Raw genomic sequence first — 26,947 nt, forward strand, 5'->3', positions numbered from 1 at the left:
GTACAGTACAGAAAATAATGAACTTTATCACAATATGCTAATTTTTTGAAAAGGACCTGTATAAACTAACGATGAGGCAATCATAACTGGTTTAAATAAAGTATGAAATCCAAGTAATTACATGGTTTTATTGAAAAAAACTGTTAAAATGCATAATGTAATATGAATATAACCAACTTAAACCCATTTAATCCCACAATAGTGACTGTAAAAGAAAAAAAATTAATAATAATTTATAAAGCTCTAAAACCGTTACTGACTGATGTTGTAGTGCACTTCCTGCAAATATGGAGCAAATAAAGGGTCTCAGTTAAATATGTGCAGTGTCACATGATTAGTGCAGATTGTCACATGACCAGAGCAGAATCTTCAGAAGATGATGACTGCATCAAAGCTCCAAAACAAAAGGCTAGTAAAAAGATATGACACAGATTTGTGGTACACATGATCTTTAGGGTGTCTAGTATTAATCTATGAATTCACATATATTCAGTTTTGTTGAGTGTGGTCATAGAATGAGTAAACATGTTGATGGTCACAATAGTGACCGCTGGGATAACAGTGAACTTAGGTATACAATAGAAATCAATTGCAGTTGCTAGTGAAAATTACAATCAAATGTTGCAATGACAAAATATTGCACTCAATTAATAAATTCAAATGTTACAACAGAAGTACAATAATGATGTTGTAATACTCGTAGCATTAATCTAAAAATTTGATGTTATATTTTACAAACATTAACCATTTTGAAATGAGGTGATGGTTGAATTTTTTTGTTTTTTATCTCCGTGTTCCTATTAATGCTGCATAAGGTTTTTTATGCATAATAATAACCCTAGAATGTGATCTAACAGTTTAAAATAGCTGGGCTAAGATATATAACAATATTTATGACTGAAGAAATATGTAATTACACATTATCACACAATTGTGACCGAACATAAAACACAATTCTTCACACACTTTTCCAAAATATTTATTGATAATTTCAAAGGGTTACTTATGACACATCATTTGGATATTTTCATGTCTGGGAAAAATTTGGGATTAAACGGGTTTAAGTACATGATGTATTATAACAAATTCCTGCAGAGGCGCCAATGTTTGATTTTCAAGCGTTATTCAATGATCTTTCAATCCATTTAACACAGAGACTTTTATTTTGAAATCGTGATGTACAACAAATCGCATGTTTAGAAATATGTTGATGTATTTGATGTGTTGGCATAGGTTTGTAAATGATTTACATTACAAATCTACACAGATAACACACACTGTTTTCCCAGATGAACGTTAAGCAACCCAAACTCCAGCAGATACTGAGGAAGAGTTTGTGAGATGCTTATAAATGATAACAGTGCAACACAAAGCGCGTCAGACTTTATATGCGTTCCCACATGAAACCCAAACGAACAGCACATGCGATAAAAGACTGAACAATATAATGCAAGCACTTTAAGCAGCTTGTAGGAACCCTGCCTGTTAGGCTACTGTATTAGCACTGAACTGGAAATTATGATATTTTTGAAAAATACAATGCATTACAAGGCTGTAGAGAACAGTGCACTATTGCAGACTTATATACTGAGGTTTTAATGAGATTATTTTAATATAGTCAGTCGTGAACTTAAGTCTCCTCAGTGGTTCAGTGACTGATGCAAATCATCAACCTGCTTTCCTGCAGTCTGTGTTCTTCTGACTTCTGTTTTGCTTAAATCAGCGCAGACAGAAAAATAAAGCAGACGATCTGGAGACGGATTCATTCAGCCTCTGTTTCATTCTGCTGATCTCAATCACATTCATCATTATTCATACTGTCATCAGTTCACATCAGAGATTCAGAAACCACTTCATCATTAATCTGATCATCAGTTTACAATAGAGATATTAAAGCAAACTTATTCATCTGTTTAAGATTCAGAACAGTATGTGTCTGATCTAGATTTATAACTTCTAGATGAAGAATGAAAAACTATTTCATTATGAATTAATACAAATGTAATGATGTGAGATTTGATGAGTTTGTGTGCATGTGAACATCAGAAAGAGGATTTACAGACTCTCTATTGTTTAATATCACACAGAGACACTGAGGAACCAGAATAAACCCCAAACCCAGCACAGAGGGGTTCAGTGAATGTGGTGTTGAATGTGTGTAAGTGTGTGAGTGTGTGTGTGTCAGAGACGCTGTAGAAGGACAGAGAGCCGGTCGACACGTCCACATACACTCCTGCTCTCTTAGAGGATGAACAGACAGCAGGTATAACAGTGAAGTTATTGTGACAGACAGAGAATCTGTTATCAGAGCACCACAGACTCCAGGATTTGTCATTCAATCCAAACATACAGTCACTCCCTCCTTTCCTGCTGATTCCTTTAAATGACACTGATATAACAGCTTTATCTCCGCTCCATTCAGTCTCCCAGTAACAGCGTCCAGTCAGACTCTCAACACTCAGAACCTGAAGAACACCATCAAATCTCTCTGGATGATCAGGATACGGCTGATGATCTTCCACACATATGATCTTCTTGTTCTGATCAGACAGAATGAGTTCAGTGTTTGCTGTGTTTGGATCCAGTGTGAGATCACAGGCATCTGAACACAAGAAGAGAGAAACATCAAGAACAACACAACAGTGAAGATGTCTGTGTGTGTTTACAGCTAAAGTCCAAACTGTCCTCACTCTTCACAAATGTGTTCACTAATATAGTGAAAGCTGTTGAAGAGCGACTAGTGATTCAGATCTCACTAGCAGTGCTGGTCCTAGACTTCTGGAGCCCAAACAAAACTCTGTGAAAAACCCTGTCAGGCCTAAAACAGTGCAGACTAGTGTTGTGTAAAGCAGCGCTTGTGGGTTTATCATGCACACAAGTCAAGTCAGCTTTATTTCTAGAACGCTTTCTACAGTACAGATTGTTTCAAAGCAGTAAACCAGGTTTGTGACGGGACATTTTTATCATCTACATTGAGCATTATTAATCAGCATTTTAAGAGCATTTAAAAATAAACATATAATTGTTCAAATTGGGGAAATTATTTGTAGATGACAAGGAAAGACACCAAAGTTTGAAATGACTAGTTATCTTTGTTTTCTGCTCATGACGAGAGTGTTTTGATTGTTTGTTTTAAGCAAAATATAAAAATGGTGCAGATTCAAGAAGAAAACTCTGAACCCCATTCAGTATCTTTCAGTCACATGACCTTCTGCCTTACATATGCATCTAAATATCAATAATAATAATAGCTTGATAAAACATCTGATCTCATCTCTTAATATTCATATCTAATTGGGCTCAACCTCATTTTTAAATTTAAGAAAGATTATCAGAAGCCACTGGTCTTTAGCTGAGGACCCAATATCCCGACTATTGCTGCTTTTTTTAAATTATTTTTATTTTTGACTTTTTTTACAAAGCATTACTGGAGCTCACCTGGAAATAAGTATATGTATATATACAGGGCTGGAATTGAGGGGGGATGCGGGGGGATCCCCCTGGTGGAAAAAATGATAAAAAGCGTCCCCTCTGTAAAACCACCATCCCCTTTGGGTTATTAATTTTGTGTATTACATGAAACTTATCATGCACATGAAATATTAAAACGCTCTACTTATGATCATTTACGAACTAAATAACAGCGATTGGCCAATCAGAACTTGGTAACGTTACTGTAACAAGAAGCAATTTCAGCATTTTTCGCACAAAATGGTTCAATCGCAACTTTTGAAGTTCTTTAAATTCTAATCAAAGAAAAATCATAGCTTCTCTTGTCTTCTGTTTCAAAGAGAGACGATAGGAGAGCTGACATTATCCAACTTTGAAGAAATAAAAAACACATCTTGAGACCAAAATCATTCACTGAGAATGCCCTTATAATTCCAGCAATGAAACAAAAAACACCCATGTATGAGTTATGTTTTTATATTCATTGCACAAGCGTTGTAGTTTTCTGTATATCAGCACACGTGCGCGAGGCTGCAAACACTAATGTGCTATTAGTTTTAACCGTGCAGAGCAACACGGTGTTTCATTCCGTGAATGAATCAGTTTCTGAAGGAATCGAGTGAGCCAGTGAGTCAACGCTCCGTTCACTTGTTTCCTTTCTATTGAATCTAATCGTTTGAACCACATCCAACTATTTTAGCAAACATCTGAATTATTATTGAAGGGTGATTCTCTGAATTGGGTGCCTTTTGGGTCATACCTTTTTTTTTTTATATACCTTAAATAGTTATATTTCTGATCATTTCATGTGATAGTGGATTAGTCAAACCTTTAAGAAAATACATTTTCCCACCTCAGGCATGAAATTCTAATCGATATTGAGTGTTTTTTCTTACTGAAAGTTGTTTTGGAGTTCAACCCCGTCACAGACCACTTGGACCCTGTTTAAATATTATTTAAAAAGATTTTCAAGTAAATTTTTGTAGAAGCTTTTCAATGAGATGTCCCTTGTTTGATATCATTTATTGCATGTAGAATTTTATTTTTAAATACTCACCATTTGAATACCAAATCAGGTCATGAAAACTGCATCTAACATTGGTCTTCATATCTTATCACAAAATATGCATTAACATTAGGATTTAATTAGGCTTTCATATTTTTCAGACTGTCCTGTAAATTCTGCACACAGCAAAACAAACATTGACCTAATTTGTCTTCTTATCACGAAAATATTAATAAAAACTGTCAAATAACAGGGTTGAACTCTGCATAACAGGGTTGAAAATGATAACAAGGTTGAAGTGATGATCATTATTTCAATATAGTATGGATTTCTTATAATGATATCACATTCAATAACATTTTATTTTATTAAAGTTGGCAAAAACAAACAAACATTTTAGTAAGTATTTAACATTAAATCAAAAGCATTAAGCATTAATTAATCACTAACATCAATCGATCTTTCCATTTGGTCCAAAATAAATCCCTTATAAACACAACATAGGCTATGGAAAACTACCTTGCTGGGATCTCATTTTGATTAAAACTTGTTTTTAGTGCTTAACATTGTTTTTAACATTAAATTCATGAGTTTTTAACATTAACATGAACTTTGAAAACAGGACTGTAAGATGTCCATTAATTCATTCTTTATTCAGAAAGCCTGGCCCAAACATCTTTTTGAATTTCCATGTGCCGTGTTGTCACAGGCTTAGGAGGTGGGATGAGCTCAAGCACATCATCAAAAACATACCAAAGCACATCCTCACGAGCAGGCCAAAAGAACCTGTTTGGCCCGACACGGTGCATGCATTTTACTTGCACATGCGTTTCATCCATCGCAAGTATTATTCCTGGGAACAAATCTTTATCATAAGTGAGCACACACCACTGCCCTAGCACCTCTGGGTCTTCCCAATGGATTCGTGTCTGCCTCTGTGACACGGCATCTGGCACCTTCTTAACAAAGCTGAAATGATTTGTGTTCCAACACTCGCATTGTAACTGCTTCTGGGTCGAGCACATACAGCTGACATCACGAGACAGTATCTCTCCTGGAGCAAGAGTTACCACCTGATGTATACGCATGGTTGCTGGGACTGCTGGTAGGTTTGATGGCATCCTCTCAAGTGCCTGCTCAACAGTATCACCATTGACAAAGAACAACTTGATCGATGTGTTGGTCTCCAAAAGGGCCTCGAAGAGCTCATGTGCATCTTGGATGTCCCGGCCATGGCTTATTAGCATGTCAGCAGTCCTCTTCAAGGCTGCTCCAACACCATCAGGTGCTCCTTTGCCATGGCTGGCCTCAAAAAAATTCCATGTCCCTGCCTTAATGCCTCTTTTCTCCAGCTCAGTGCTAAAAAGGAAAAAATTGCCCTTCTGCTTGTACTGGGTACAAGGCCCATCACTAAAAAAGTGTATCACAGAAACCTCTAGGTGTGTTGCCTGCACATAATCCAATACAGGGTTCAGATGCTCCCAAATAGCTGCTGGGCTTTTGTGCTTTGATGGAGATATTGTGCTGAAGCAGGTCGGTTCTTGGCTACCGCCTACACAAAGAATCCCTGTATGTAGTGTCGCCTGTTGATGAGATGATCCAAAGTGCACTGCTTGTATTTCAGAACTGTACTTGCAGGTGAAGTTCTCTGAAAAATCTATGTGAATGAGACATTCATCAGTGGCCATGCTCTTTCTCAGCTCACGGTAGTAGGCATACTGTTGCCTAATATTGAATGAATGCTTCTTGAACTTGCTCAGGTGTGTGTGGAACTGCTCAGCAAGTTGCTCCTGGGTTCCCTCAACAATTTGTTTAACAGATATCTTTACTTTTGGCCCCTCCTGATCATCTGTTTTTGCCTTCTCCTCTGTCCCCCACTGAGTATAGGACACATTTTTTACACTGTCGTACATACTGGAGAGGGGAACGGTTTAATCTTTACAGTTCTCACACTCTCCATACATACAATCCTTGCGAGTGGTATCACAGGACACAGTTTTAGTAAGTCTCTCAAGATCTGAAGTCTCGATCAACTTCAGCTGATTAAGCTTTTCTGCTAGAAAGCTTAAATTTTCATGCAGTTTGCACTGGCATGTCTCACGATCAGACAAAGAGGGGTGCACAACCCAAAAGGGACGTAGGCGGCAAAATGAAGAGTATGAGATCCTCACATTATTCTCTGCTAGAAATTTTCTGTGGAGGTTTCTCATTGTATCTACAAGAAACCTTTTTTGCATCTTTACTTTGTTTCTAGTAGTGGTTTGTTTTCTTCCTGTAGTTATCCTACTGACATCATCTCTGTTAAAGAAGCTCTTTATGTTCTTCTGAATCATGGTATCTGCAAACCTGTTGACAGTCTTTCTGGTAAAACTGGTCAGGCTTTTGCTCTTCAAAAGGTTTCTGCGTTTCTTTGAAAACCCCAACGCCTGTTCTGACCATCTCTGCAGCCTATACTTTTTGACAATCTTTCCCACAGTAACCTTGGCTAAGATTTGCTTATCTTTTTCATTTCTGGCATTCTGGTATTTTCTCTTGATGTCAGAAATGAGTGCTTCATGAAGTAGTAATGTTTTTCTGATTCTGCTGTTCACAGGACAGTTCTTCACCAGTTCACGGACTTTGGATCTTGGAGAATCATTTTGTTTTGCTGATCGCTGAAGCCTCTTTTTGTACTTTTCTTTTCCTCTCCTTTGTGAGTGCATGTTGGAGTTGTGCTATCTCTTTGTGCAGTTTGTATCTTGCTCTTCGGGATTGTTTCTTTCCCTCCAAATGTTGCCTGAAACAAAAAATTAAATTTATTATTTATTATAAATAAATAAATAATTATTTTTATTAAATTACATTATTAAAATAAATTATTACCAAAACTGCAGCCAACATTTAAAATCTCACATGGACAAACCCCTATATACACTTACAGATACAGTATACACTTACTCTCTTCTAACACACACTAACTTACACTCAACTTCATCTAATCTAAATTAACTCCTTACAGCTGACCTTGAGGACCCAGATCTAGGTTGCTCTGCATTTTGATCATCCGGACTTTGTGGAGGGGTATCGCTATTCCTCAAAGCTTCCCTCTTCTTCTGTCTTTTTTTAGCATCCCTCCACATCTTTCGCTTATGTCGTTTAGCTCTGTCACCCAGATTGCTTATTTTTTTCTTTTTCCCTATCTCTGTGTCCCTTTTCCACCTTTCACGCTCACTCCTGAGATATATTTCCCTTCTCTCTGCGTCTGCATCCCTTCTTGCGCTGTACTGTCTTTGCCTCTCTGCTGCTGTTTTTGCCATTGGGATGTCTGAAAATATTGAACATAAAATACCATAATTGATTATTTCTGACAGTTCACATTACAATACAACAAGTCATACAATTGAGTAATCTACTAAGAAGTGTCAAACTTTCAACCCTGTCACAACGATTCAACCCTGTTATAATAAAAAATGTGACAGGGTTGAATGTGACGGGGTTGAAGTTTTTGGCTAACAGTAGCTAAAACAGTTAGCTTAGCTAAGACAGTAGCACCACATGGCATTTAGGACATCATAAAATTTTAATGTTTTGCAAAACTATTATTTAATTCTTCTTAAACCGTTGTTTACTATCATTTAGTCATATAACAGAGTTGAAATGTTGAGCCTGACAATCTTAATCTGACAGTGAAAAACATGAAATATAGGTAAGAAAAGATACTGACACTTGCCTTTCTTTGCAGCATGTTCTTCAAGAGACTTGTGTGATGTCACTGCCTGGATGTGATGCCACAGGGATTGATCCATTATTTTTATAGGGGGGTAAATAGTATGGCGTGACGGGGTTGAAAACAAACTGGAGGACGTGTATAAATATTGCAATTTCATATATAATTAATGCATTTTTATATATATATGTATATTTTAGTTAAAGTAGACCAACATATGATTATATTAGCAGCAACATTTTGGTATAAATTGCACTTTTTATTTGTTTGATATTCAATGAAAATGTAATGATGGTTAGTGAGGACATGCAAACATGCTTGTTGTCTACTACTTAGGCAACCCATTATATTTAAATTAAAATAATAAAAAAGCAATTGTGTTGCATTATAATGCAAAGGCACCTGGTTCTATTAATTGACAGCGTTAAAATGCATTTTGTGATTTCCTTCAATTGAAAATCTTTGAAGTAAGTTTGGGGGACTTGAAGGGCACCCAATTCAGAGAATCACCCTGAAATATTACTTATGGAGAGCACTGTATATATATATATATATATATATTATATTAGGGCTGCCACTAACGACTATTTTTATTTCGATTAATCTAAAAAATGTATTTCACACAAATGAACAATTGTACTTATTTCTATGAAATGTCTATGAAATCCTTGTTTTAGAGCAAAAGTAAAGAGCAGCATAGAGAGTAAGAAGCACGTGTCCATCTCAGTCCAAATCACTGAAATCAAAGTTCAGTATTATAGTGGAAGAATGACAACATCCACGTGTTCTAGTCTAATAATAATAACATTATCATCAAAAAACACTTTCAGGGGTTAAAGCAAAAACAAGTCCTGAGGCTGAACTTTTATCCGGGGGTGGGCCGGGGGGCAGCACATGCAAAGCATGCAATGACTGGCAAATTAAACATTTGAAAGGATACTATGGCAGTTATTGCTTTCCTTATTCAAACTGAATTTATTTATTTTTTTTTCGTGAATATATGATTGACCTGAAGAATGAAAGCTATATCATACTCTTGGAAAATGATGAGCTATATCAGCGCTTATCGACACTAGGGGTGTGACAAAACACTTCAGACAAAATACAGATACTTGCTTCACTACAATGAGACAATATTTTAATACTATTTTTAAGAAATGTTCAATAACAAAATATTTATTTTAATGATGTAATATGCCTATACATAATATGAACATAACCAACTTAAGTACATAATGTATTATAACAAATACATGTCACCGGCCTGACGTTTCACTTTACAGCGAGATTAAACTATGTTTAAATCCATTTAATTTTAATATTCGGCCACATGCAAACTCAGAAACTTTTATTTTGAAATCGTGATGTACAATAAATGGCATATTTGGAAATAGGTTGATGTATTCTCCTGTGTTGGCAAAGGTTTATAAATGATTGGCGTTATAAATCTAGTGAGATAATCCACAATGTTTCCCAGATGAAGGTGAATTTGTTCTGCAATCATATCGTTCTTATGAAGATGACATGATTATACTCTGAGCTTTTTAATGAGTTTTTCTATGTAAATATGCGCTAGATGGACATCTTTTCGTCGCTTCTCCATTCATCAGGGCTGCGGCTCTGCTACTGGATACTATTATACACGCCTTGTGTTTATAAGAGCAAAACATTCTGATTGGCTAGTAATGTTAGTTTGGTTGAGAGTGAAAGCTGTGCTCATACCACTGCTAGACCAACTCATGGACTCTGAAGTGATATCAACAAGGTTTTGAAATGTAGGATTTTTTTTTCTCTGCAGCCAAGCCCTGCAATTTTTAAAGAAGTATTTATTTAGCTGAAATATTATTAACCAGAATTTATTTAGGAAAATAAATTCCTTCATTTCATTTCAAGCTATCGTCGACCTGATTGCAAACTGAACTGAGCTGGATGATGACATCACTGAATTCAACAATGAAGTGCCTTTAACTGAAAATCTTTTTTTCATTTTACATTATTGACACTATTTTCCTTTTTTTGATATTGTGCAGTTGCTTTGTCACAATTTACATTGTTAAAAGCGCTATATAAATAAAGGTGACTTGACTTGAAAAATGTAAATGTGCAGCATTTCTGAACAAAAATTACATAAAAAATAATTGGATATATTGTTGATTATTAAAATTGAATGAAACCATTAAAATGGAGTCCAGAAAACAATGGAAAACAGAATTTGGTAAAGATAAAACTGTAAAACTCAATTAATTAGACAGGCTTTCTGATTAATACAATTTAATTTAACCATTAAAACTATAGAAAAATAAAAATGGAAAAAACTGAATTTGCAAATAAAAACGGATTTTATAGGGCCCTATAATTTATATTATATATTTATTATATATATATATATATATATAGATATAGGTCTGGAAATGAGGGGGGGGGGGACGCGGGGGGACGGAGTCTGGGGAGTGAATTTCGAGGGGGGACGGCGTTTCATTTCCAACTGGTTAGATTTATTTGAAAATTAAAATGATTTCTATATTATATCCATTCAAAAGACTACAAAAGCGATCCCAGTTCTGCATAAACCGTAGTGCAGTGCAGACTAAACAATGTAGCGGGATATTTGTGTCTATGGTTTGCTGGGCAATGCCGTCTTTGATTGGCCATCAAGAGCAGACTGCAGCCAATGGAAATGCTTCTCTATTGCTGCACATGCTGCTCCTCACAGCACAGATCGTGAAAGCAGACTGCAGTTTGTCATTCATTGTAACAAACAAAGTGTAGAAATAATAGATTCAGTTTGCAGCGTAGAGAGCTTCATTCACTAAAATAGAAGTTTGTGAGATCGCGATGAACTTAATGATTATAAAGAGTTTGCAAATGTGAAATTTAATTAATACAACAGATTTATACATTATTGATTTTATTCAAAAGTTAATATAAAGCGACTTACATTTTAGGAACACTTGTCTGATCTGTTGAGAACTATTTTGTTGATGAAATAAAGTCACAGCTGAGCCGCTGCGCATCTCCAAGCAAACAGCGCTGTTTCGATTATGAATGAATCTTTGTTTTTGAACAAATCTAGTGAGTCGATGATTCTATGATCCATTCATGAAGAGAGTCACTTGCTTCATTCCTTAATGAATCAGCCGTTTGAACGAATCGATTAGATGAATGATTCAGTGACAGACAGTGACTTGCTGCCACCTACTGGGAGTTTCATTTTTAAAGTATACATTTTAATTGTTTAATGTTTCTGTATTCAATCTCATAACATTGTTTTTATTAAATGTATTAATGCCACCTCTGAGTCTTGTTAAAAAGTCTGTAAATATTCCACATTTGTGCTCTTCTGTTCCGTGCAAAGATTAATTGTTGATGCTGATTTCAGGTCTTCCTGAGTGTATCTTATTATTTTTAATTAATTTATTGTTTAATTATTTATTTTTTACAAAAAGTTAATAAATCTAATTTTGGCACAACATATGACATACATTTAATAAAGATAAAAATGGCATTACAAAGGTTAAAAAAAATACTTTAAGGAGTCAAACATCATCTTATAATAGTAAGTTTAATTTCTGTCATTGATCAGAAGGTGTTCCTAATTTCTTTCTTTATTTTTTTAAGTAGAAGCACTAGTGCTCCTGAAAAGAAACGTAAGTGTAGAGTCCTTAAGAATGTAATGTTACCTTTTAAAACTAATTGAAAAGGTTTTTGCAAAGTGTAAACTATTAAATATAATCTACAAATCATGCAATACTGTACCGCTAAATAAGACGTGTTTTGAGGGCTTAGCTAATCAGGCCAATGAGAGACAATCATTCTAATATTTTATGAAATCATTAGTTAATTTCACTAATCAATGTTTTTTTGTTTGTTTTTTATTATACACAACAGGTCATTAATAATAATTATATTATAAGATGCACAAATTCAAACACAACGCATCTTTAATTTGGGCAGAATTGCAGGTGCCTGTCTTAATGTACAAGAAGGTTTAGAGAAAATATGACATAAGTTCTTAATAAATGTTTTCATAAATTATAAATGTTTTTATTATAAAATACATCCGAAAGGTAATCTAAAATTACCATTGTTAACCCCCCCCCCCCCCCCCCAAGTTAGAGTCCCCCCAGTAAATATCGGCCATTTCCACCACTGTATATATATATATATATATATATATATGTATATATATATTTATTTTTATTATATATTATATATATATTTAGTTCAAATAAAGTATCAAAAGCAAGAAATCATATGGTTTTATTGAACAAAACTGTTAAATACATAATGTATTATAAACAATAGAGCTAATGTATATTACGCATTACAACAAAGGCCTGTTTTTACACATTACTGCGCGATCTAATCCTTGTTTAAGATTGACCAAGCACCATTTAATTCAAATGTCCACTTAATCTTTAATATTTGGCCATTTCTTTAGGACAGAAATGCTACAGCTGTTGTAATTAAATTAATATGTGGACATCGAAACGTGTAAACTCAGAGTGAGGGTTTGAGCTTTTATTTTGAAATCACGATGTATTCTCCTGTGTTTGTGTAGATTTATAAATGATTTACCTCACAAATCTATGAAATTATTTATGGTGTTGCATTTATTTAGTTTCTCAGTTTCTGACCAGAACGAGTCAGGAGAGGTTTCTGTGAGGATCACAAGAGTCTCTATAAACCACAACATCAAACGAGCTTCAGCTGAAGTTAACGAGCTGCTTATCTTTATTCAGATATCAATTTATATAGTTTAGAATAATAATAATTATTATTATTTTGTGTGTATGGCGCCCTCTATTGACCAGCCACCACAGAAATACATATGAACGTATTGATTATTAATGTGTACTGACACAAACTAAAAATTACATTTCATCAGTGGACTAATGTTAATTTTTAATTAATTAATTGACTAAATAATTGACCATTTAAAATAATAGAAAAAACATTGTTCTTGCATTTTCTTCATGTTCTTGCTGCTTTTCTGTCATTTGTTTTTCTGCTCTGGACGGATAGTTTAGATTGGAAGCCATAGGTCTTGTTCGGTCTTCTGTTCACACTGAGATGCTGTTCTTGTGAAGACTGATCTTTTTGAAGACGTTCTCCCGAGTGGATGAAGGTGATATCAGTGTTTTGGTGTTGTAGTGTGGACTGTGAAACTGAGGTATCTGAAACACTGACGCATGTTTAGTCATGTGATGTGTATTGTACTGATAGATATCTGTGTTTATACCGGTATTGTGTCTGCTATGTGCTGTTCACTTTCACACTGTTGCTAAAGATATGTTACTTTGTTCACTCTTTATTTCACAGTCCAGTTAAATAAATATAAATCTCTATTCATTAAAAGAAAGATATTTCCATGTGACTCTAAAGCTGAATCCACATATGTTTTATTAACAAGGTTCGGGAGGCGCACGATCAGATAATCAGTCTGGCCCAGGTGCAGCTCGTCAGCTAATCACCTTAACAAGCACATCAGGTGTATATATATTTATATATATACATCCAACTCATCTCTGTTCTATGACAGTTTTCCAGCATCCCGCCTCCACCCCAACTCTGCACTCCAATCTAAATTTCATCCCATTCTTGGGATGAGGGGGGAGTTCTCTGGGTTCGGGCTCCATCGCGAACTCGGAGCCCTCCCTCCTGACAGCACGCCAAATATGCTTACTAATTGCTCAATCATATTATATGTTAGTGCGAACTCGTGAAATTACTGTTCTGTTTACATTATGTAGTGATTTGCTTCTTAAATCATCTTTGAGGGTAAAGGAGCCCCTGGTGCTGACCGACACTGCTAACTAGTTAAAAAACCTTATAGACCTTATTAACCTGATAGAAAAACAATGAATGTCTATGAGATGAGATCAGTGATACACTCAAACAACAATCTCTGTGTGTGTGTGTGTGTGTGTGTGTGTGTCTGTGAGTGTGTGTGTGTCTGTCTGTGAGAATGTGTGTGTGTGTGTTTATATTCCTACACTTTTGCGGTCCTGCTGTCATCATGATCTCTCCTCCATGATCCACACTATGAACACACAAACACACATTAATGTAGATCTACATCATTCACACACACACACACACACACACACACACACACACACACACACGTTCAGTATGTCAGTATTACGGTTTGACATACTTGAGTATCTGCAGTTTATAGGTTGGATCCTGCAGTTTGTGTTTGAGCAGCTGGACTCCTGATTGTCCTGGGTGATTGTAGCTCAGATCCAGCTCTCTCAGGTGTGAGGGGTTTGAACTCAGAGCTGAAGACAAATAACCACAGCCTTCCTCTGACACCATACAGCCTGACAGCCTACAGACACACAGTCAGATCATCTACAGACACACATACAGACAGATCATCTACAGACACACACAGTCAGATCATCTAGAGACAAACAACCAGATAACCTACAGACACACACAGACAGATCATCTACAGACATAGAGACAATCTACAGACACAGTCAGATCATCTACAGACACATACAGAGAGATCATCTACAGACAGTCAGATAATCTACAGACACACAGACAGATCATATACAGACACACACACAGACAGATCATATACAGACACACACAGACAGATCATCTACAGACACACACAGACAGATCATATACAGACACACACAGTCAGATCATATACAGACACACACACAGACAGATCATATACAGACACACACAGACAGATCATCTACAGACACACACACAGACAGATCATCTACAGACCACACAGAGAGATTATCTACAGACACACATCAACATTGTGACCAGTTGACTGTAAATGATCTCTTATATGTTGTTAATACCTCAGTATCTGCAGCTGACAGTTTGGACTCTTCAGTCCATCAGAAATAAACTTTACACCAGGGTCCTGCAGGTCATTGTTACTCAGATCCAGCTCTCTCAGGACACAGTATGAGGATTGAAGAGCTGATGACAAACTCTCACAACACTGAGGAGTGAGATTACAGCCAGCAAGACTGAAAGAGATCAGAACACACACATCAACAGTTGAAACATCTACAGACACATACAGAGAGATCATCTACAGACACACACATACAGATCATCTACAGACACACACAGTCAGATCATCTACAGACACATACAGAGAGATCATCTACAGACACACACATACAGATCATCTACAGACACACACAGTCAGATCATCTACAGACACAGACAGACAATCTACAGACACAGTCAGATCATCTACAGACACATACAGAGAGATCATCTACAGAGACACACAGTCAGATCATCTACAGACACATACAGAGAGATCATCTACAGAGACACACAGTCAGATCATCTACAGACACATACAGAGAGATCATCTACAGACACAGACAGATCATATACAGACACACACAGCCCGGTCATCTACAGACACACACACAGACAGATCATCTACAGCAGGGGTGTCAAACTCAAATTCACAGTGGGCCAAAATTAAAAATTAGGACAAGGTCGCGGGCCAAAATCAATATTTATTGAAAAATTGCTATGCAATTCTGCATGTTTTGTTTTCTTTTGAGATATGTAATGTTAAACTTACTTTACTTACTTTTTACTTTTGTCATTTAGCAGACGCTTTTGTCCAAAGCGACTTACAAATAAGAAAAAGTAACTAAAACTAAAAGTTACAACTCCATAAATACTATATACCCACATATTTAAGAAAATAAATAGAGTTTTTAGAGTGTAAAGACCATCGACTCTACCGTGCGACTCCACCGGGCAGGGACACCGGCAAGGGATAGTAGTATCGCTTTTTATTTAATTTTTTCATTTATATGTTTATTATTGAAATGTTGTTATATGCATGTGTCAATTTTATTTAAATTCTTTATTTTGTGGGTATATAGTATTTATAGAGTTGTAACTTTTAGTTTGAGTTACTTTTTCTTATTTGTAAGTCGCTTTGGACAAAAGCGTCTGCTAAATGACAAAAGTAAGTAAGTAAGTAAAAATAAAGAAATAAAAAAAAATTGACATGCATATAACATAAAACAACAATATAAAAACCTTTTCATATGAAAATAGATTTTAGTTTTGCTCAAACATTGAATCCAGAACAAGCATAAACAAATAGAAATAGCATTTAAAATAAATAATACTGTCTATATAACTATAGATTTCAAGCTCCTTTGAAATGTAAATATTTTTTTTAACAGTCCAACAATCCAACAGCCAAAAGCAACAATTTCTTTCAATGAAAATCATATATTTTAACTTTGAGTCATTAAGAAAACATTCATCCAAGCTCGGTTTTTGCTACACTGTGATTTAGCCTACTCTGCTGCACATGGGTCCAAGCCCGATACTTGGCATCTCTTCTTAGAAGCAAGTTCATCAAAGTCTGGGGTCAAGCTCTGAGCTGAGGAAATTCTCAGGACTGAATGAAGGTGTTCGTCAGTGAGACGACTCCTGTGTGGTGTTTTGCTCGTCTTCATCAAAGAGAAGAGTTGTTCACATAAATATGTGCTGCCGAACATAGAGAGCATTTGAGCATCTTGGGCTCGGAGTTGGGGGCAGAGTGTCGGGGAGGAAGCGTGGGAACTGCGCAGCACCGACGGAGTCGTACTTTGACTTGAGCGCGTCACTACACTGGAGCTCAGTCAGCTCCATTTGGAGATTGCGGTGCGCTCTTCACGTCAACCGCAAACGGTTAAATAAATTTGAGTGAGGTGACTCGTAGCTTTGCTAATGCGTTGTAACACAGAGGAGGAGGTGTGCGGTCTAGAGACTGACGCGCCGGCGGCAACGCGTTAGCAAAGCATTCTGGGATTCGTAGTCTAAAGGCCCTTTCACACGGGACACGGCAAGCGGTGGAATCGCCCCGCGGCTGCCGCTTACTCTCGTAGTGGAAGCGTTTTGTGCAGTTGAGGCGGTGCTGGCGTCGCGGTCTCGGGGCGGACGTTACCATAGTTACAAACAACAAATCACATTTGTATTTCCTAAACTAAACAAATAAAACAATGCAAGTTTTATGTTGGTGTTATTTGTTATTTATCATTTTATGGTAGCGTCTACTAGCGTTTTCATTAACAAACTCCGTACACTCACACTGAATTTAAAAAAAATATACAGTAGGGCAGGCTATATATATTTTATCTGTGAGATTTTGATGGATCACTCCAGGAATTCCAGTAGGATTTACAGTGTTCTTCATTGTGTTTTCAACACTCCGACAAGAGCTCAGTGAAATGTTAGAAGTGGTGGTAAATAATCAGTTCTCTGATTGGTTGAAACCGACGCGGCTGCCGCTGCCGCTCACAAAAAGATTAAATATTTTTATCTTCGGCGGCTCCTGCCGCGATGCGCCGTGCTTGTGGAAGCGGCAGGATTTTGGGTGCACGAGCACCGCTTGCGCTCCGCCTCCGCGCCGCCAGCTCGCGGTTTGCCGCTCTCCGCATGTCTCCCATTGAAAATGAACTAGACACTCGCGACTGCCGCGTCCTGTGTGAAAGGGCCTTTAGCGGTGCATGCGCTATATACTGGCGCGGCGTGCCAGCTCTAATACATTATTGCATATGATCTCGCGGGCCAAATAAAATTAGATTGTGGGCCAAATTTGGCCTGCGGGCCTGAGTTTGACATGCATGATCTACAGACACACACAGACAGATCATCTACAGACACACATCAACATTGTGACCAGTTGACTGTAAATGATCTCTTATATGTTGTTAATACCTCAGTATCTGCAGCTGACAGTTTGTACTCTTCAGTCCAACAGAAATAAACTTTACACCAGAGTCCTGCAGGTGATTGTTACTCAGATCCAGCTCTCTCGGGACACCGTTTGAGGATTGAATAGCTGATGACAAACTCTTACAACACTGAGCAGTGAGATTACAGCCAGCAAGACTGAAAGAGAGCAGAACACACAATCAACAGTTGAAACATCTACAGACACACACAGACAGATCATCTACAGACACACACAGTCAGATCATCTACAGACACAGTCAGATCATCTACAGACACACACAGTCAGATCATCTACAGACACACACAGACAGATCATCTACAGACAGATCATCTACAGACACATACAGAGAGATCATCTACAGACACATACAGATAAATCATCTACAGACATACAGACAGACAATCTACAGACAGTCAGATCATCTACAGACACACAGTCAGATCATCTACAGACAGACAGATCATATACAGACACACACAGACAGATCATCTACAGACACATACATAGAGATCATCTACAGACACATACAGATAAATCATCTACAGACATACAGACAGACAATCTACAGACAGTCAGATCATCTACAGACACACAGTCAGATCATCTACAGACAGACAGATCATATACAGACACACACAGACAGATCATCTACAGACACACACAGACAGATCATCTACAGACACAGACAGATCATCTACAGACACACACAGTCAGATCATCTACAGACACATAGTCAGATCATCTACAGACCACACAGAGAGATTATCTACAGACACACATCAACATTGTGACCAGTTGACTGTAAATTATCTCTTATATGTTGTTAATACCTCAGTATCTGCAGCTGACAGTTTGTACTCTTCAGTCCATCAGAAATAAACTTTACACCAGAGTCCTGCAGGTGATTGTTACTCAGATCCAGCTCTCTCAGGACACAGTCTGAGGATTGAAGAGCTGATGACAAACTCTCACAACACTGAGCAGTGAGATTACAGCCAGAAAATCTGGAAGAGATTAAATACATTTTAAGAATTAACACAAACAGACAGATCATCTACAGACACACACAGTCAGATCATCTACAGACACACAAAGACAGATCATCTACAGACACACACAGTCAGATCATCTACAGACAGATCATCTACAGACACACACAGGCAGATCATCTACAGACACACACAGTCAGATCATATACAGACACACACAGTCAGATCATCTACAGACACACACAGTCAGATCATATACAGACACACACAGTCAGATCATCTACAGACACACAAAGACAGATCATCTACAGACACACAAAGACAGATCATCTACAGACACACAGTCAGATCATCTACAGACAGATCATCTACAGACACACACAGTCAGATCATATACAGACACACACAGTCAGATCATCTACAGACACACAAAGACAGATCATCTACAGACACACAAAGACAGATCATCTACAGACACACACAGGCAGATCATCTACAGACACACACAGTCAGATCATATACAGACACACACAGTCAGATCATCTACAGACACATACAGAGAGATCATCTACAGACACATACAGAGAGATCATCTACAGACACATACAGCCAGATCATCTACAGACACACACAGTCAGATCATCTACAAACACACACAGTCAGATCATATACAGACACACACAGTCAGATCATCTACAGACACACAAAGACAGATCATCTACAGACACACACAGAGAGATTATCTACAGACACACATCAACATTGTGACCAGTTGACTGTAAATGATCTCTTATATGTTGTTAATACCTCAGTATCTGCAGCTGACAGTTTGTACTCTTCAGTCCATTAGAAATAAACTTTACACCAGAGTCCTGCAGGTGATTGTTACTCAGATCCAGCTCTCTCAGGACACAGTCTGAGGATTGAAGAGCTGATGACAAACTCTCACAACACTGAGCAGTGAGATTACAGCCAGAAAATCTGGAAGAGATTAAATACATTTTAAGAATTAACACAAACAGATCATCTACAGACACGGATTAAATAAAATGTAAGAATTTGCGTTAAAAATGTTTGCTTCATTTTCAAAGCCTTCCTTATATGGTATCAGCCCATATATGGTATCATTTGAAAGCTTAGAGTCTCTTCTTTACAAATAATAACTTTTGATTTTATGATACAAAGCAGTAAAATTAATTCCCACACGAATTTCCGCCTAAGAAACGAGATGTGAGGCATACGGATCCATGTGCAAGCTTTTATTTAGAAACCTAGTCAAACACAGGCAGTTTCAAACATCAATAAACAGATATGTTGAGGGCAAGACACAAGAGTATTCTGAGAGCATGCGTGGGTCGTCGATAACCTTTGGATATGAAAAGAAAAGTTATAGATAATGATGAACGATCAGCAGCGCTGTGGAGAGGAGAGGACGCGCATCTGGTGAGGGTTTATGAGCGCTTTTCTCCCGCTTTGAGATAATCTTGGCTTTGAAACGTGAAAGCACAGCTAATAATCTGATGAACTGTTTAAGCCTAAATGATTGTGTAATAAATTTTATGTTAAATCAAATCAAATATTTCTAAAGCTATGATTTGTAATGTCTACTTGATACTTTCTCATTTAACACAAACATAGCTGTTTAAATGGTCTTTTGTGGGTTTTTTCAGTCAAAGCGATTAATTGATCGAAACATTGTGTAATTAATTAGATTAACATTTTTAATCAATCGACATCCCTAATTTTAACATGTAACGAACATACTTTGTTATTCGCAGTGGTGGATAAAGTACCTGAAAGCCACACTTAAGTAAAACTACAGATATCTTACCAGAAAATGACTTTGGTAGAAGCTGAAGTCACCGTCTGGAATATTACTATGTATGTGATATTAATTGTACTTAAGTATGAACTTTTTTTTATATATATCAAAGGTACTTTAGGGTTACCTAACCCTAAGTAAAAGTACAGGTAAATGGAAAAGGAGGAAATAAATAAAAAAAATATTTCCATTATTTAATTTAAAAATAAATAAAACATGGCCACAATTTAGCTAAAACACTGGAAGTAAAAAGGAAAGGATTAATAAAACGTCCTCATGTTTAAACTCAGTAGTTCTCTCATTATAATCAACACGTGATGTAAATAAGATTGAGCTCGATCACAATGAAACTGATCGGATTAGAGGGGGTGGTTTATTCTTTTCTAATACGATTGAGAGTGCATGTAAACACTCGATCAGATTGAAAACTGAATCTGAAAGGACTGCGCATGTGCAATGATGCAGAAATAGCTTAATGACGTATGACGAGCGGAACGAGCTGTTCTTCATTTCCAATAAATTCTTGTATAAATGCGTGTCCTGTCATTATAAAACTCTCCTTTCACTCGACAACGGTGAAGTGGAGCATGACGAGTAAACACACTTCAAGCACTGCCTTCACTGTAATAGTTCACTGTAACAGCAGTCAAACAGCTGGAATATTAAGCATTTATGATCAGTTACTCACTATCTACTGCATTAAAAAGACCTGTCGAGACTCCTTTAAGATTCTGGCCTGTTATTTAGGAGAAAATCTCTGATTTAGGAACATTTATTATAAAGGTGTCAGATTCATTATTAAATATGATAGTTTAGTTAATGATGAAACACTCACAGAGCTTTTCTGCAGTTGCTCACAGCTGGTATCAGTCTTCTTCTCCCCTCAGCTGATGTGTTGTATTTCCTGAGCTCAAACTCATCCAGCGGCTCCTCTGACATCTGAAGCATGTAGGAGATTGTTGAGCAGTGAGCAGGAGAGAGTTTCTCTGAGTGTTTGTCTGATTTCACAAACTCCTGAATCTCTCTGGACAGAGTCTGATCTTTCACTTCCAGCAGACAGAGGAACAGATTGATGGATTCACCAGCAGAGAGAGGAGGATGTTTAAAATAATCACCAACATCATCATTTTTGATCTTCATTTTAATGTACTGTGTGGTTTCTCTGATGCTCTCTGAGCTGTTCTCTGTGTGTGTCAGTAGATCCTGTAAGAGTCTCTGATTGGACTCCAGTGAGACGCCCAGCAGGAACCGCAGGAACAGATCCAGATGTCCATTCTTACTCTCAAGAGCTTTATCTACTGCTGATGTTAGTAGATTATACAGAGAGACTTTATAAAAAGTGCAAAAGTCATACAGTAGCTCCATGTTCTTTGTTAAATAGCAGTAAAACAGGTAGAAAGCAGCGAGAAACTCCTGAACACTCAGATGAATGAAGCTGTAGACTTTCCTCTGATGAATCACAGATTCCTCCTTAAAGATCTCAGTGCAAATCCCAGAATACACAGAGGCGTCAGTGACGTCTATGCCGCTCTCAATCAGGTCCTCCTCATAGAACATCACATTGCCCTTCATCAGCTGTTTGAAAGCCACTTCAGCAAGTTTCACAATCACTCCTCTGTTGGACTGCAGGAGTTCCTCTGGATCTCTCTCTTCATATTTCTGGTTCCTCATGTTGATCTGAATCAGCAGGAAGTGGATGTACATTTCTGTCAGAGTTTGAGGGACTTCTGCACTCAGATCTTCTTTCAGGAGCTTCTGAAGCACAGTGGATGAGATCCAGCAGAAGACGGGGATGTGGCACATGATGTGGAGGCTTCTTGCTCTTCTGATGTGTGAGATGATTCTGCTGGCTTGATGCTGGTCACTGATTCTCTTCCTGAAATATTCCTCCTTCTGAGACTCAGTGAATCCCTGAATTTCTGTCAGACGGTTGATGTATTTGGAGGGGATCTGATTGGCTGCTGCTGGTCTGGAGGTGATCCAGATGAGAGCAGAGGGAAGCAGCTCTCCTTTCATGAGCTTTGACATCAACGCACCCACTGATGAAGTCTCAGTCACATCACAAACTTTCTGAGCGTCTGAAAACATCAGTGTGATTCTGCTTTCATCCAGACCATCAAAGATGAACACAACTTTACACTCCTCATAAATCTTTGAGTCCAGATCTTGAAGTTCAGGATGAAAATCCAGCAGAAGTCTGTGAAGACTGTACTGATGATCTCGGATCAAGTTCAGCTCTCGAAATGGAAGCACAAACATCAAATCTACATCCTGATTGGCTTTTCCCTCGGCCCAGTCCAGAATGAACTTCTGCACAGAGACGGTTTTTCCGATTCCAGCGATGCCTTTAGTAAGAACAGTCTTGATCTGGTCTTTCTCCTCACATCCTGGTTCAGCTGAGGCTTTAAAGATGTCATTGCAGTAGATTGGAGTGTCTTGTGAGTGTTGTGTTCTGGCTGTTTTCTCCATCTGTAAAACCTCATGTTCTTCATTCACTCCTTCACTCTCTCCCTCTATGATGTAGAGCTGTGTGTAGATCCTGTTCAGGAGGCTTTCATTCTCCTGGAGTTTCAGTCCCTCAAATAATCTCTCATACTTGTTCTTCATGCTGGTTTTGAGCTGCTCTTTGACTCTCTGTAGTTCATCATTCTCTGGCTGAGGAGGCTCCTGGTCTCCATTTTGATCATGACAGCTGAAACTAAAAAAGTGCACAGATTTAATAATCTCCAACACAATGTTGTCAATCTTGTATTTTCTATTCAATTAATGAGTTTCATTTCAGTTTCAGATCAACACTTTTTGCATCTCTCTGACTCCAAATACTGAGAAAACACAAAGAAACAATTTACAGTTGTAGTTTTGTCTGTGGTTTGATTTATTTCAAGCAGAGCTGGTACATCTAATTAATAAAATGCATAATAACATATAATGAAAATAACTAAAGATGAAAGTGATTATTGATTAGTCGTGTCTGTGAGCTGTGCACAGAAACCATCTCTCAGTCATGTGGCTGTACAATAGTGAATAACACATTACTATGGACAAAACGCATATAGAAGACAGCAGAGGACACAGAGTAAGCTTCTGCGGGAAAGGAGCATGGCTCAAGATGCCCGAAACATGAGAATTTTAATTATAAAATGCTTCAATCAAAAGCATTATATTTTTGCGTTATGCTGTTTAATGCCACTGAGACGTGTTTTCCTCAGTGCATAACTTACAGCTATATAGTTAACTGTAAATGTTAGTAAGGATTTCCAACGTTAGCATATTTCCATTTAGCATTACCTGACAATATGAGGTAATTAGTGCTGATGCATAAACTAAATATTTTGAAAAAACAAAATAGTCTGAATAAAGTATACATTTTGCTAAAATATTTCATAATAGAAATTAAGTGTAGGTTAAAAGTTGTACATTGTAACACAAGTATTCACATTTTTATGAAAGCAGGGATACTGTGGAAATATGCAATAATTACAGTGTTCAGATGAGTGATTGTGTGTTTTTCTCACTGCATACTAGTGTTGCCAAAAGCACTGTCATCGGTACTGAAATAAAAAAACATGTGATCATTGCTTGACGCACTTCCCTAAGCACGTACACAGATACACACAGAAGTGTTTGAAAGCCGTGTCTATCAGTGCATCCCTTATATATCTGCTCATAGACAGATCCGCTGATCAACGTGACTTTCAAACGCTCCTGTGTGTATCTGTGTAAGTGCTTAGTGAAGAGCGTCAAGCGATGATCACCGTAGACAATCACAGATATATCTGTTGAGCAACTGAACACAATGGCCAATCAGAGGTGTTTAAGAATCTGCTCTACAGCTCAAAATGCTAGTATTGTCACTTCCTTCAATTTCAGACGTCGGTACTTTTGACAACACTATAGCCTACCTCATGCTTTCGCTTTTGTTTATCATCATTTTTAATTTATTTATTTTAGCTTCTGCTTTAAAATGGTAAGCTGTCAGTTGGGGTATTGGCAGTCATTTTGGTTTGGAATGTAATGTTTGTATTTTAATGGGTTTTTTTGCACATAAGATGTGGCGTAGACTATAGATTAGTTCTCTATGGGGCGGTTTCCCGGATAGGGATAAGATTAAACCAGGACTAGGCCTTTGTTAAATTAGGACATTTAAGTAGTTTTTACAAAACTGCTTTACAAAAAAGCATTACTTGTGTGCATTTCAAGACCAAACAATGGCACTAATGTATTTTAAGATATGTCAGTGCAAGCTTTTTTCAGTTTAGACAGCTCTAACATTTATTTTAATCTAGGACTTCAACCCTGTTCAGGAAACTGCCCCAAAATTTGTTTTCATAGGCTGTATATTACACATTATTTGGAGGACAACATTGGGCAGGATGTGGCCTTGGTTTAGTGGATTAAAATTAAAAACTACATCTTTAATAATTCATATTCATTTTGTTATTTGGATTTTTCATCTGATTCACTGAAAAAAGCTCAAATTAATCATCAAAACAAACATTTGTTGCAGCCCGATTACAAATTTCATCTCTCTGTGTGAATTCAGTTTGTTTTTGAGATCTCGGTCTCTTTCTCCTCCTGGAGATATTGATAAGCATTACCTTATAATACATTGTACAATCTCATGAATAACTGTAACCACACTTAATACATTATAAGACTTATCAATTCATTGCTACACTATGCGTTTTAAATTTGGTTATAATTATTTACAACAAGATAAAATCTATTACAGTGCACATTATTAAAAATTATAACGCATTATACCTTTAATAACCCTTTACAATGCATTACACAAAGGCTTTAAAGTGTTACTAAAGCTTTAGTTCTGCCTGCTACTCAATTGATGATAAAGCTGTTGTCTCTAACACCTGTTTTACACGGGCAATGTTTCTAGTGCTCAACCGAGCCACTGCTGTCTCTATGTATCAGAATCATAATCATAATCAGAATCAGAATGAGCTTTATTGGCCAAGTATGTTTACACATACAAGGAATTTGTTGTAGTGACAGAAGCTCCACAGCGCAACAGAAAGACAACAGGACAGGACACAGGTAATAAAACAAAATAACAAGAAATAGCCAATAACCAATGTACAAAGCAGCAAAAAAAAATAAATAAAAAAAATACACAATATATAATATATAATATAGGCGACTATGTATGTACAGGTCAAGTATGTGCAAATTAGAAATGAGAAAATAAAAATAAAATTAGTGAGTGTGGTGAATGAATAATGTATTAGTTGTGTGTTCCATGTTTATTATTGAGTGTTCATGAGATGTATTGACTGAGGGAAGAAACTGTTCCTGTGTCTGGTCGTTCTGGTGCACAGAGCTCTGTAGCGTCGACCAGACGGTAACAGTTCAAAGAGGGAGTGTGCTGGATGTGAGGGGTCCAGAGTGATTTTACCAGCCCTTTTGCTCACTCTGGATAAGTACAGTTCTTGGAGAGTGGGGAGGGTTGTACCAATGATTCGCTCAGCAGTCCGGACTACCCTCCGTAGTCTTCTGAGGTCAGATTTGGTAGTTGAGCTGAACCAGACAGTTATTGAAGTGCAGAGGATGGATTCAATGATGGCGGAGTAGAACTGTTTCAGTAAGTCCTGTGGCAGGTTGAACTTCCTCAGCTGGTGAAGAAAGTACAACCTCTGCTGGGCCTTCCTGACAATGGAGTCAATGTGAATTAGGGCTGCAACAACGAATCGATTAAATCGATAAAAATCTATTACTAAAAGAGTTGGCAACGAATTTCATAATCGATTCATTGTGTCGCGCGACGCGGAGACGTTTGATTATAAAAAATAAAAAAAAACTTTAGTTGAGCGCGGAGCGGAGTGAACACACTCGGTCTCTCTCGCGCACGGGTGCTAGCAGAGTTCGGCGCCTCATAGACAGGGCGGAGCTAAAATAAAAAACGAGCGGCGGTAGAGGAAAGATACATGGGAGGCAGAGAAATCCGTGCGACCCAAGTCATCCAAGGTGTGGGAGCATTTCACACTAAATAAACAGAAAAAGTGTGTTAACTGCAATGCAAAGTGTCTGAACAAAGTAAGTGTGTGTGTGTGCGCGAGTGTGTGCGTCTGCGAGTGTGTGCATCTGCGAGTGTGTGTGCCTGCAGTGTAGTGTAGAGAACAAGTTCTGACATTCAAACAAATCCTGTTAAATTTTCTGATTTGTATTGTTCTTTATTTTTTATAAATTATTTATTGTTCTGCAGGTGCGTGTCTAC

The 26,947-nt window shown here is 37.3% G+C and overlaps 1 protein-coding gene across 2 annotated transcripts in view; it reads right to left on the reverse strand.

Annotated features, from left to right (window-relative positions):
• Nucleotides 1-962: 962 nt before the first annotated feature.
• The window catches only part of LOC306855033 (protein NLRC3-like), a 32,020-nt gene continuing 6,035 nt past the window's right edge, over nucleotides 963-26,947 (reverse strand). The window contains exons 3-10 of one of the 2 annotated variants that reach the window (XM_079393419.1): nucleotides 21,554-23,416; nucleotides 19,704-19,877; nucleotides 18,738-18,911; nucleotides 17,889-18,062; nucleotides 14,996-15,169; nucleotides 14,323-14,496; nucleotides 14,159-14,205; nucleotides 963-2,602 (exon numbers count right to left, since the gene is read on the reverse strand). In XM_079393419.1, coding sequence (XP_079249545.1) covers nucleotides 2,067-2,602; nucleotides 14,159-14,205; nucleotides 14,323-14,496; nucleotides 14,996-15,169; nucleotides 17,889-18,062; nucleotides 18,738-18,911; nucleotides 19,704-19,877; nucleotides 21,554-23,416 — 3,316 coding nt within the window. In that variant the 3' untranslated portion in view covers nucleotides 963-2,066. The remainder of the gene's footprint in view (nucleotides 2,603-14,158; nucleotides 14,206-14,322; nucleotides 14,497-14,995; nucleotides 15,170-17,888; nucleotides 18,063-18,737; nucleotides 18,912-19,703; nucleotides 19,878-21,553; nucleotides 23,417-26,947) is intronic. The other variant, XM_079393420.1, reaches the window with a different exon arrangement.

Source organism: Barbus barbus, assembly GCF_936440315.1.
Source record: "Barbus barbus genome assembly, chromosome: 3".
Taxonomy (NCBI): domain Eukaryota; kingdom Metazoa; phylum Chordata; class Actinopteri; order Cypriniformes; family Cyprinidae; genus Barbus; species Barbus barbus.